The 13,985-nt window shown below is 36.8% G+C and overlaps 1 protein-coding gene across 4 annotated transcripts in view; it reads right to left on the reverse strand.

Moving 5' to 3' along the window:
• The window catches only part of CDC14A (cell division cycle 14A), an 81,168-nt gene that overhangs the window by 52,100 nt on the left and 15,083 nt on the right, over window positions 1-13,985 (reverse strand). For 3 of the 4 annotated variants that reach the window (XM_063298317.1, XM_063298321.1, XM_063298319.1), the window contains exons 3-5: window positions 10,573-10,648; window positions 5,589-5,663; window positions 1,658-1,750 (exon numbers count right to left, since the gene is read on the reverse strand). In XM_063298317.1, coding sequence (XP_063154387.1) covers window positions 1,658-1,750; window positions 5,589-5,663; window positions 10,573-10,648 — 244 coding nt within the window. The remainder of the gene's footprint in view (window positions 1-1,657; window positions 1,751-5,588; window positions 5,664-10,572; window positions 10,649-13,985) is intronic. The other variant, XM_063298318.1, reaches the window with a different exon arrangement.

The raw sequence follows: 13,985 nt of genomic DNA on the forward strand, positions 1-13,985 counted from the left end.
TAAAATATACTCTCCAAAATACCCGATTTGTTCACCTCTCTGAACAGCAGATATAGATATCTACCAATATAGAAGACCTCTACACAGATTTGTTAAAACAGAGCAAAAGCTTATCCTGAGCTTTTCACTTTAGTGTGTTTTTTATTCTATTTGGTATTATTTCAAATGGTATACCACTCCTAGTCTTGCACCAAACACAATATATGTTTATAAATAAACAGAAGGAAAAAATAATATTGATACAGGTTTAAATTGCCTTGTTGTTATTGCTCTGAAAATTCAAATCAAAATGCTTACAATTTTCCATACAAGGATTTGAACTAGAAAAGATATACAGCAATGCCAGTAAAACTGCATGTGTTGTGCTACAATGTGCAACAGACAAGCCAGATGCAACTCCCAAGATATTACATTTGGCCTTGGCCTAGTTTATCTGAAATGAAGTGGTTTCCTGTAGAACAACTAGGAAATATCTGCACCAGAACCCTTAAATAACCTGGTTGAAGATTAGATGCCAAAGAGGATAGACAGCTTACTCACACAACAGAAAACCAATGACTGAACTATCTCATCTATCTTTTCACTGCTGGTCATTTTCAAGGCAAACATGGTTGTCATACTGTGGTCATTTTCAAGGCAAACATGGTTCTCATACTGTTATTCCTTGCTCTTTCTCAACACAAAGATAAAATTAAAGTTCTACTAATTCATTCATTTGTAACATGATTTGCTGCTTCATAATGAGTTCCATTTATTTCAATTAACAAAAAGAATATCTTAAAAAGAAGATGAAGACACATGAGCTATTTATATGAAAAGTTATTCATACTCCCATCTCACTTCATTCATCCAACAGAGGATTTATTTTATAGCAAAAATTGCATACACAGCGAAATACTAAGAGCAGTACAGAGTAATGCTAGATCTAATTTATTGTAAATACAAGGTCAACAGGGTATGTACATATTACCTATTTAAATTAGCAGCACTTGATATTCATAAAGACCTACTGTACTCGAATGTTTTAAAATATAACACAAAGCCCTTAAATCACAAAACACTAGCATTCTTTAAAGTTCTACAATTTTAATCATTCATGTAAGAACACACCCAAATGAAAAGGTATCATTTTTCAATATAACTAATTTTGATTAACGAAGTAGGTATATCATCTACAAGAAAAGAAATGTCAAAGTTGTGTGCACAGTAAATCAAATGTACCATACTGGTTCCTCTAGAACAAGGATGAGCCTGCAGACCCCATGGCCCTGCTGCTAAAATTTGGCAAAAAAATGTCATCAAAATTCAGCAATAATTTGACACCCTATGTTGATGGCATGATTTTCTTCTCCCAACTTCACCCTTCAAATCTCTCTTGCAACTCTCTAAATGGCTGGGAGGAATAAATGGTGGGAATGAGAGTGGGAAGCCTGTGGGAGGCAAATCATGTCCATCCTGTCCCAAATGGTAATCTGGGCAATATTTTGCAGTTGGAAGCAGCTTAAGAATGCAGATTGGGACTGCTTCCTTCCAGATATCTCTTGCTCCCAGTCTTAAAATCCAGAAAAAACAGAGATGCTAGCTTTTGCAGTATCTATTTAGAGAATGAGGTATCAGCAAGTTCTCATTAGAAATACATAGATTTATTGATACTTACTGCATATGCACCTATTAAAAATGCTGCATTTGCTCTTCTCCTCTGGTCAAAGCTGGTATAATGCACTATTTTCTTTCTTGATAGACTGAAAGACTGTTTAAGAAACAAACAAAAATATTAGCAGCAAACAAAATTTTACCAAATGTGTCAGCTCAGTGACTTACCAGTTTAACATACTTCTCTTGGCATGTCCTTCAAATCAGGTCATACCCTAATCAAATTTAAACTAGAGTATAAAGAAAGTGCTTCCTAACCCCCACTAAGGAGCACATAAATGGGAATATTTCTCCTTTGCATGGGATTCTTTGGCCCCTGGATTATTTCTGAGAGGTAGTCTGAATGAATATTACATTCGCTGCAGGGAATCAACAAACCCACCCTCTTGCCTCAAGAATTCTAAGACATCTGAAGAAATTTGCAACTGAAGAGCAAAATCATTTATTTAAGTATATCATTTTATACAGTATACATTTAAGTATATACATCATTTCTTTAAGTATCTCTTCCTGTATTCAAGACTAATGTGCTTTAGAATTAAATGTCTAAATTGTATAAATCAACTGCCTGGCCCCAAATTCAATTTGTTCTTTACTGTACAGAAAAATAGCAACATCAAACCTTGTCTCTCATACGAATAAGAGGTAGGACAATGAAACAGCGAGCTCTATTTTTAAATTCACCCAGCATTGACCGAAGTGTATAAGCAATAATTTAAAAAAAAAAAATGAATATTCAGAATAAACAAGATTAACTCCAGACACTGGCCATGATAGCTATAATTCACCCCAAGTATAAGATGCAATATATGTCTCAATACCAGCAGGTAGGAAGGAAGATACAATTGCACTTATGTTTTGTGTGTGGGCTTCCCACAAGGAGGTTGATATCAGCCCTACAAGATAGACCAGGAAACTGACTCCATAGGATGACTAGAATTCTATTTTATTGAGACAGGGTATAGTAACAGAATCTTGCAAGTCTCCCCATATTTTCCTTCCCTTCCCTCCTTCCCTCCCTCTTACGCTTTCTCTAAGGTCATTTCCATGGCTTCCTACAGTTGATCATTATAGGGAACTGAGCACTGAACTAAATAGCTTGTTGGTCTAATCCAGCACAACTCTTACATCTTCCCTCCTACAAGCAGCTGGTCATTTCTCCTGATTTTCTCTTGATCTTTGTTGATTTGCATGCTTTGTTCTGTCCATTCTCTTGGGACTCAGGCTACTTTCATTCATGAGACATTACAAAGCAGTACAATCAAATCCTTAGTCTAATTTTTAGTAAGCCCAGCATGCATTCTAATACTTAGTTTGCAATGAGGTTTTAAGTAGCTTTACCATATGAAAAAGAGTAAATTATAATAATTTCAGAGAATGACACATAATTTTTCAATTCAAAGCATTTCTCCTTGTTGTTCTGCATTATTTTTAAAGGGATTTATAAGAATTAGTAAAAAATATATCCTGATTTTATAGGTAAAAGTTAGCTTAAAAATTTGATCAAAGGTTGGAAATGCCCTTCTATTCTGAAATATTCAGTAGAAATATTCTAATTCATCAGTTTAATTAATATAAAACTATTAGCTATACACAGTTTCATTAAATGTCTCTACTATAATTTCATTCTGTTTCAGAAAATCAAGCCAGAACTTTAAATCTGCATGGAGAATCAGGAATGGGAGGCAGAGAATACAGGCAATCTTAACAAAACCTACTGCAGTTGCACTTCACACACAGGCAAGCAGTGAAGGCTCTAATATCTCTTTAAATGAAAGAACCCCATTTATTTTTATTCTGGATACTATTACATAATGGCACCATCACATAAAATATACGTTTTAAAAGTGACCAAAATCTCTCAAACTTTTGTTATTCTCAATAGAAATTCCATACAAGAACACTGTATATTGAAATTTGGCAATTTTACAAGACTGAGGTTATATAAAAACATTTTAATCTTTTAAATTTAATTTTAAGGATACCACAAACATCATCTTGGTATGGCATGGACATTCCATTTCCAACTTCAGTTACTATGTCACCTTTTGGGGGTTATGAGAACCACATTACAATTCTTTCTCATTCCCAATCCTTTTCCTTCCGTTTCAAGGTCATTTTGACTTTCACCCTGAAAGTAAGAGTTATCTCACTGGTTTTTGTAAAATACTGATTTTTTAAAAACCTGGGATTAAAAAAAAGAGAGAATAAATAAAGTTCCTATTATCCCTGACTGCAAGTAGCAACAACATCTGCTAATGGGAGTCGGAGTCTGCACCGTATGCTAACAGGACAGGAATGAAGCAAATGGGTGAGTTAGGCCCAAAGTAAACATTGGGTGAGACCACAATTTTCTCTCTTTCTGGCACCACTTTTTTCCTCTTTCTTCTGACAGCTCAGCGCTAAAGGTGGCACAGATCCCTCCTTCTACAAGCCTAAACTACTTGCAAACAGCTTCTGAGTCTGGCAGACGGTTTTATGAAATTAGTTCAAAGGCCAAATTTGTGGAGGGGTTAAGCAGAAATCCTGAAGCACCACTTTCTGAAAATGGTCATCCAGTCATAAACAGAAACAATGTAAAGCTGTCATATTTGATTGTTGTCAAAAGGGTATGTTGGTTGATGGTACTTCTCTTTAAAAAAAATAATCACCCATCAGGGCATAGCAGGTCATGCTATTCCTTCTGGCTGGAATCAGCTATGGGAGTAGACAGCTGCTTGGTCAACCCTATCCAAGGTTAAGCTCAATTTCTGAGCACTGAGGTTCTTCAAGCACCACAACTGTATATTAAAAGGCCCCTTTCAGGGAGTTGCTTGAGCAGGTCTCAACTTGCTTTGCGGTTAGGCAACCTGATTCTCACCAAAGCCTAGTAGCAATGCTATAGTAGTAGCAGTTTTTTTTCCCAAGATACGTTTTACATTTTATCAAGATATCTTATGCCTTATACCATACTACAGCAGTGAAAAATCCCTCTTGGTCAAACCATGTTAAATATCACTAATGCAAATCCCATATTAAATTAACAGTATCAGTTGTTAGATCTGAAACACATTCACAACTGCTGCAATACTTTTTCTTATCAAAAGCTGCTTATGAAATTTTGGAATAAGCTTTCAACACAGCAGCAGTAATTTTATCAATTCAAAAAATCTATCATGATGATGCATATTACAGCAGGATCAAAAGACAAAAATCCATGAAACATGGGTCCCATTTGATGTTTCTATAGACTCCATTTAGTTTCTAAGCCATAATAAGCTAATCTATGTATGATTGTCTAATGAACCTTATGAACATTTCACAAATTATCTTGTGTCTTTACATATAGTAGACTATTTTTCTAGTAAATAAGATGACTTTTATTCCACTCTTTTGAAAAGCTGTTTTTGTAACAAGCGAATTCTATATCACAACCATACAACCATAATGCACATAGATATTTAAGAGCACTAAGCATGAATTTGCATATATTCTTTCATTACTTATTAGTTTTCATGATTCAATCACTGCTAATACAGGTAGTCTTCACTAAATAACAGTAATTGGGACCAGAATTTGTCACTAAGCGATGCAATCATAAAGCGAGACATCACGTGACCGCATCACTTAGCGACAGCAATCCCAGCAATTCCTCTTGCCATTGTTAAGCGGATTTTACTGGTTAGAACACCCATCCCAATCAAAGCCATTCCGGGCTTGGTCCCTCCTAGCCCAAGCCTCAGTAAGGTAAGGGACTGCCTCCAACTCCCTCGGGCCTCTCTCCCCCACATCTCTGCCCTTTTGGCTGCTCTGCATCCCACCTTGCGGGGCAGCAAGCAACCCCACAACCGCACAACTCTAAGGCTGCTTGCCATGCCCTGGGAAGCCACAGCGATCCCAGCCCAGGCCCAGCTGCAGTCTCCCTTGCCACCCTGCGTTCCATCACTCCAGCTGACCTTGCCATCTTCTTGTTCCCACTGCTGACAAGGTGTGCCCGGCCTGGCTGCTGGGCCGGACTGGGCTGGCTTTGGCTGTGGAAAAAGAAAAAAAATTGGTAAAGGCAGCCCCTTTGCAAAGAGCTGCTGGGTGGGGCTGAGTTAGCGTCATGTCCCAAAAAGGGAGGAAAAAGCCTTTCCCCCCACTTTTGGAACACAAAGCTAGCTTAGCCCCGCCCAGCAGCTCTTTGCAAAGGGGCTGCTTTGGGCTTTTTTTTCCTTCTTCCACAGCTGAAGCCAGCCCAGCCTGGCCCAGCAGCCAGGCCAGACACACCTCATCAGCAGTGGAAGCAAGAAGACAGCAAGGTCAGCTGGGCTGGCAGACCGCTGGGTGGCAGGGGGCCAAAAAGGCATGGATAGGAAGAGATAGGCAGGTGGGGGGAGTTGCAGCACCCCTGCAGTCCTAAGTGTAGGTGGGCTGCCAAGAGCCTGAATTTTGATCACATGACCCTGGGGGCGCTGCAACAGCCATAACTTCGGGCATAAGTCAATTTTTTCAGCTGGTTTGTAACTCTGAATGGTCGCTGAATGAATGGTCATTAAGTGAGGACTACCTGTATGAGAAATTGAAACCATAAAAATAAGATTTCTATTTTGCTTTTATTATACATTTAAACCCACATTACACAAATAACTTGAAGTAGCTTATTCTTTATTAATTGGATCTATAAAAAATACATTCCAACAGTCTTGGGTGTTCAGAAATCCTCAGTGATTACAGTCAGTATTACACAAAGTCAAGGCTAAATAGTATTATAGATTTGTATTTACTATACAGTGAAAATTACAGAATACTGAAGGTTGGGGTAAGAATAAAAATAGCATTGACTCTTACAACTATTTAGCTTGTTACTTATAACAAAAGTTTGCAATCCAGCACCTACACACTTTTAAGTTTTATATTCTGCCAAATTTAAAGTATGAAGTCACCTTTATGTAATCAATGACTTGATGGCTTATAATAGCTAAATCAAAGGGGAAAAAGCAAAAAAAAAAAAAAATACAGATAGTCCTCAGGTTATGACCACTTGTTCAGCAACCTTTCAACGTTACAACGGTGTTGAATTAGGGGGACTTACGACCAGTTCTTGAAGTTGCGGCCATTGCAGCATCCCGGGGGGTCACATGATTGCAATTTGGGTGCTTGGCAACTGGCTCACAATTACAACGGTTGCAACGTCCCGCAGTCACATTATCACCATTTGCAACCTTCCTTGCCAGCTTCTCACAAGCAAAGTCAATGGGGAAGCCAGCGGGAGGTTGTAAATCACTCCCAGCACTTTTTCTCCCAAGGAGTCCCAGGGTGGCATGAGGATCTCGTACTCTGTAGTACCCGCCCTCCTGCACTCTGTAGTGCCCGTCCAGCTATTGCTTCACACAACTCCCTTATGAAGAATAACTTTTGTGTGGCACATGACTAAACAACAAGGTGAGAGATTAATTCAGTATGACTTTAAAGGAGAACAAGCTCTTAACTTTATTAGTAGGTATGCTGTTCAAATCATCATTAAGAGGATCTAATCTCCATAGGAAGCAATGTATTGAACGTTTTGCTAACATACAACCCAATCCTATTCATGTTTACCTAGAAATCATGGCACACTCCCAAGATATTTGTGTAGAACTGCACTATAACACACAAGGAAACACAACTGTGTACGGCTTTAATATTTCAGTGAGGTCATAAACCTAGATCAGTTCTTTTTCGGTATCACAAAATTCCACTGTTTTGTTTAGAAAAATTAAACATATCTGCTTAGACTATTTACCCTCAGTATGAACATCAGCAATGGTATTTCAGGTATCTTTGAGAGATTAGACAAGTGGTGCATATCTAAGGTGGAACACGTGCATTTATCAGGCAACGATCCAGGAATTGGTCAGAACTTGCATGGTTTGTTTTGCTCTAGCAAGTTCTTCTAACAGCAATTAACCAAAGTCAGTTTCTTCTAAGAATTAACTGAAGTTATATAGCAATTTTTGTCTTATTGGGTTTACTATGCAAACTTTAGACAGCAACAGAGTTGTCTCAAACTTTTTATATATTCCTAGAACGACCTCTCCCACTTTCCTTAAATGCTAGAGAAACCCAAGCTTGTTAGAATACTTTAAGATTGGGAAAGCTCCACTAATTACAACAGGACATCTTGATTGGAGTCTTGGCAGACAGACTCTTTATAGAGCAAAGAAAAAAAGCCCACCCACTTTCCTAAATAAGGCATGCCATCAATCTCTTTGATCCATCTGGGCGTTATCATACAGAAGCATATTAAGTAATACAGGCTTGATATTTAACATTTAGGAGGGAGATAAATGTGAGGCCAACATTCACTATAAGACATACTCTGGGTCCACAGGAAAACGGTAGACCAATTAAATATTAAAATATCTATCAAATAAGCTTATCTCTCTGTACTACCGTATCTTTTTCCTATTTTATACAGGAATAATACATTTTATTTTCAGGACAAAACTATGAAGTAGTTTATTGGCTCAGCAAGCTCATTCCTTGGTCTTTCCTGTGCAGCTTTAATATACAGCTACAATGAAACTGCATTAACTTTGCTAGAAAAAAATAGTGCTGTCCCCTTTTCTGGAACCTTTTGCTTTCCTTCTGTACAAGAAGTATAAAAAACGGTCAAGGGATAATTGGATACACAATGATTAAATGATTATGGAGAATGGTTTGGTCTAGTGGTTAAGGCTCCAGGCTAGAAACCAGGTGACTGTGAGCTATAGTCCTGCCTTGGGCATGAAAGCCGGCTGGGTGACTTTGGGCCAGTCACTCTCTCTCAGCCCAACTCACCTCAAAGGGTGGTGGTTGTGGGGAAAATAGGAGGAGGAAGGAGCATTAGGTATGTTCCCCACCTGGAGTTATATATAAAAAATAATAAAGGTGGAATTAAAAAATCTAAAAAAAATGGAAATAGCCTCCTTTCCTGCAATAGAGGGAAGGCATCTTCAAACAGGTTGCTTCTCTCAATTGCCTGAGGCAGGGCTTGTACAAATTGATTGTACATACATTCATGTGTTTCAGATACAATACAGCACTGGATGACTATGTTAACTCTAAGGTTAGTAACTTTTCCTGCTCATGCCAGATCAGCGCTAATGATAAAATACTTATGAAGTACTCCAAGGTGCCTCGGAAATCTGATACTGGGGAAAAAACCCACCCTCTAGACCAGTGTTTCTCAACCTTGGCAACTTGAAGATGCATTGACTTCAATTCCCAAAAATCCCCAGCCAGCTTGCTGGCTGGGGGATTCTGGGAGTTGAAGTCCACACATCTTCAAGTTGCTACGGTTGGGAAACACTGCTCTTGACACTGGCAATTATCCTCAGTGAGGCATCTCTATCCAGAGTGCTGGATAGCTTTTAATCCACTGTAGAAATGTAACTTACATGATAGGTCCTACATTTTGTTTTCCTACAATGAAAGATCCTGTCCTTGATGGTCAAAACCAAGATTATAAATGCTTTTAGAATTCCATTCCATTCCTTATCTCTCACAACTATGCTAACAAGTAAATATTGGAGAAATTCTCTAGAGGAATCTGAGTGTTCGGTTGAAAGGAAGACCCAGGGAATAACTGAAGGAACAAGAAGATTCTTTAGAAAACTAAACAATTTACCTCAAACAATCACTGTGGAAGAATATACACATCAAACTGCAATTAGGCAATTTTTGAATGTCTCAAAATCAACTTACTGCTTAAGGAGAAAATTTATCCAGCTATAAGTAGTTGGAAAAACCCTGAATATCTTCCTTATTGAGATGATATTTTTTTCTTGTGAAAAAACTGACATTTTTATAATCCCCTAATAATGGGTTTGGAACCTTCCTCTCTTAAAGCAACTTATTTTCTGAAACTATTAAAACGTTTGTTTTCTTCAAAAACTATTAGTTGCCAAGAAATAAAGAAAACAAATCTATAGCCAGACTTGAATGATGTGTTTCTGTGCGCACACACACACACACACACACACACGTTTAGGCTAATATTTACTGTCAGAATGCATGCAAATAAAGCAATTATCTTATTAGCCTTCACTAATTCACTAATTGTTTAAATTGCTAAGGAATGTGAACCTGATAAAAGACGACAACCATGTTGCGTTAGTAGCTAAATATGAAGGTGAGTTTTATTCACAACTTTGAGATCATAAAATACTAAGAACCAATAAAAGTAGAGGGCTTGGGGAGCTCCTGAGTCTCTCAAAGAGTCACAAGGCAACTGTTAGAAAGAAGTCAGGTATACTTTTGTGAGCTGTAGCTCCCTGCCTCAGATGTGTGATGAAATGAGCTATAGCTCATGAAAGTTTGTCTTTTAATAAAATTTGTGAGTTGGAAAATGTGCTACCTGACTCCTCCTGATGTTTGGTTACCATAGCTTAACACAGCTCTCCTACAATGAAGCAATTGTGATCTACCTACTTTTAAGGAATATAGCCAGTTAGAGGACCTAAGAGGATCTTCTGCTATTGCCCATTCTGAAACTGCCCATGGCCTCTCGGGACCTGGCAAAGGAGCCTGCTTGCTAAACCAACCAAACTATGCTTTACTTAATGCCAGAGGGAAAAATGCCAGGAAGAGTCTTCAGTAAAAAGAACTGTCTTTGCCTAGACAGCTGATGGACCCCTCTATTTCTGAAGAGGAAAGGTATACAAATCTCCACAGGAAAGTTTCTAAAACTTTTCTTTTTCTTTGCTATATTCTTATTTTTCTTTTTTAAAATTTTCTATTTTTTCTTCTTTTCTGCACCTTCTGTTTCTTTTTATTCATTTATTTTTTAGTTTGTACTGGTTTTTATTGTTGCAATTGTAATTTTTAATAAAATTACTATTTAAAAAATCAATTTCCAAGGCCAAGAACTCACCTACACATCTGGAAGTATACAGAGATTAACAAGATCAATAAAAAATGATAAGAGGATATTCTTACCTTTAATTTTTTGTTTAGTTTGCAGCAGAATCGGTACACCAGAGCCAAGTTTAAAGGTCCAAAATCTGCATAAAAACTAAAATATACATGTCCACATAAAACAATGCTCAAGGTAATTTTCATAGCTAATCAAATACTTCTAAATGCAAATATCAGTTTTATTAGATAGCTACATCCCCACTGAGATCTTTTACAGTATAGAGATACAGGATAGTATCATTACAACTAGAAGTGTGTCACACTATCCATTTAAGATTTTCTTTTTTTTTATAGTAATTTTATTAAAAGTTAAAATTAAAAAGATAAAAACGTTTAATAATTTATATTACTTGTTCTCAGCTACAAAAAAATCAATTTGGAAATTGAAGTACACAAAGGATACCTGCTCCATATAAATGTAGGCCATCTCTGACTATAGGCAGGGGTCATAGCTAAGCAACAGATTATTGCAGTTTCATCACAACATTTTCAGGACTTTTATGAATAGTGCAATACAGGCAGATTCTGTATTACCTTATTATCTGTTTTTGCAAGATAATCCACAATACGTCTAGTCTGTTCTACAATTTGATGAAAGCTCGAACTCCACCATATAATTTTGCTGATTAAAGTCCACTGATTTCCATAATTCAGAAACACTTAAGAAGTAAAACCTTCACATGCTTTGGAAAAATTTGAGAAAATACATGCACCTAACGATGTAATGAGGGATAATCCTTTATAGCCAAGGGGCATGCTTTAATGGCTAAGGGCTGAAGAAATGGCTGTCTGGGACTGAGGAAATACAACAGAGTCCACATAGTAGCCTAAATGATACCAGCAATAAATATAAACGATTTGGATATTCTGATTTATGATTTTTCTACACTGCTATAAAGAGGGCATATTAACTTCATTAAATATCTGTGAAATTTGCTAAAATTTATAATAAAGGTGGATTTACAGCAATAGCTTTCAACACTACAGAATTATTTTTTATTTCTACATTTTCACTTCAAATCAGAGGCACATTCAGGTATAGTACAACTATGGTTTAATGGTTTCAAGTTTCAAAGGCAAAATAGTATAGACTGAAAAAGCTAGTTCTTGTTCAATAGCAAATACATTTTCTAATAAATCCAGAACTTGTGACAGTACATACTACAGTATTTGATGTACTCCAGGAGTTTGTATTTTTGAGGCCCCAGGCTCACTGAAATGGCATGAAACTGTAGTAATTTTTAATGGGGGGAGAGTTACCTCTAGGATCTGGCAGGTATCATAGTCTGATACCTGGAGTAGTACCTTGCCACATAATAACGAACATTTACAAAAGCAACTAAAAACATTTTCAAAAGGAGTCATATTTTAATGAGGGAAAACAACCTATTTCATATGGAAACAGATACAGGCCAACCACAAAATATGCTAACCAAATGAAAGTGTATTGTGAATTAACCAGTGAAGTGTGACATGATCATCCTAGATCCCCTTACAAAGAATTGAGTAAGAGCTAGCATTCCTCTTGAATAATCCAATTATCAGTTCCTAACTCATTAAATAATTAGAAGGCTGACTAATTCAGGTCTGAATCTACCATAACGTTTTCTTGTTTTATTTTTGGCCATCTTAATAAAGAAACAGTACCCATGAGTAGGACAAAGATGCTTTATTTAACAAAAAAATCTGTCAGTTTAATATGATTTTCAACAGGCAGTACTTGAATCCTACAAGTGGCCTGTTTAGCTTTTTATTTCAATTGGCAATATACAGGCTCATTCATTATTTTTTTTTGGCACAGCTGGTTATGGTGTTTGATTATAAAATATTTAAACAGACTTGGCACACTTATGTTGTGAGTCAATAGATGGCATTTTAGCTTGAACCTACATTATCAAAACAATTCTGCTACAAAACAGATGCAATTTATTGCTACATTAATAGAAATTACATGTAAACAAACAAGACTTCAATCATCAAATTCTGGTCTGTGGAATTTTTTTACCTTGTCTGTAAATAAGAGATTCAAATTATCACTAAAAGCATAGCATAGAATAATAGTTGACATCCAGTCTCTGAAAATAACCTTAAGGACAAAGGATCTAACTATTTTAATATAAAATTTTATTTTAAAATTTTACCTGCATAGCAATTTCCAAGAATTTAACACAGTGATAAAACTGTCTGTAACAATAAAAATAGTATCAGCCTAGCATAATCTAGGAAAAACAAAGTTTTAGAGCTCAAATTTGCATATGCCTAAATTGAAGTAAATCTTGTTCCTACATAAGTGCATATAAGATTGCAACTCTAATCTGCCTTCAAAAAGGAAACAAGAAAATTATGTACCTTTTTGTATGAGATAACAGAATGTTAGTATTTCAAATAAAAAGGCTCTGATACTGATAGGCGCTATTTTAGACAGCCTATAAAATAGAATCAATACTAAATCCCTTTAGAAGATATTATGTCCTGGTGGGGGACATATGTATAAAAGAAGATACTCCTATAAAAGAAATGTATCAAGATATACAATGTTTAGGGCCTTCAACTGATAGACAGTACATGTGGCTCTAGCAGAACAGCTAGTATATGAGGAAGTCAGTCCAGACTTCGCAACAATGGGTAACTGCACTCTGTACTACCTAAAATTTCTGGTCTTCAAGATCAGCCCCCAAATGGAACATTTGCTCTGTCTGCCAACGAAAAAGAGTCACAGGCAGTGATCCAGTACAAAGCACCAGTGATGAAATTAAAAACACAGTACATTTACAGAATAACTTTGCAACGGAAAAGTTCGTTACTCATGCAACAAATGAACAAACTGCTCAATCTCCACAACTGACTCTTCTTCAGTGGTTCAGAGGGTGCATCGGGAATTCTGACTGAAAAATAATACCTCATAGTCCTGCTGTATCCAGAACAAAAACTCAGGATGAGCCCAATATAAAAACAGACACCTAAATTATGGAATATAATAATTAGCTTTTTCAACTCACTTTAAGTGGGTAAACTCCACATAAATCCAGAAATCAAAGATGCAAGGTACTTTTATTATAATATTTATGAAACTAAGAAAAAGGAAAGGTAGTAGCAACTATCTTACCAAGGTATCTACAAGGTATAGTAAAAAAAGGCAAGATGGTAGCAGCAATAGCAGGATCAAAGCTCCACCTGTTTTTTATGTTTTATTTCAGTCATTCATTCAATTTGTATAGCCGCCCATCCCAAACCAGTGACTCTGGGCGGCGAGCCACCTCTTTTTCTTTTTTAGTAGTTCTGACAGATGGAGATGTTTCAATTTTAAAAGGCCTCAGATATCAATGTAATACATCACTCCTAGACTTCTGGAGGAAGTCGAAGACCTGGCTCTGCCACCAGGCTTGCGGCAGGGAGGAGAATTGACATACTTGGGGTTGGCTAGTGCCTTGAAG

This window comes from Candoia aspera, chromosome 3 (assembly GCF_035149785.1).
Source record: "Candoia aspera isolate rCanAsp1 chromosome 3, rCanAsp1.hap2, whole genome shotgun sequence".
In the NCBI taxonomy this organism is placed as follows: domain Eukaryota; kingdom Metazoa; phylum Chordata; class Lepidosauria; order Squamata; family Boidae; genus Candoia; species Candoia aspera.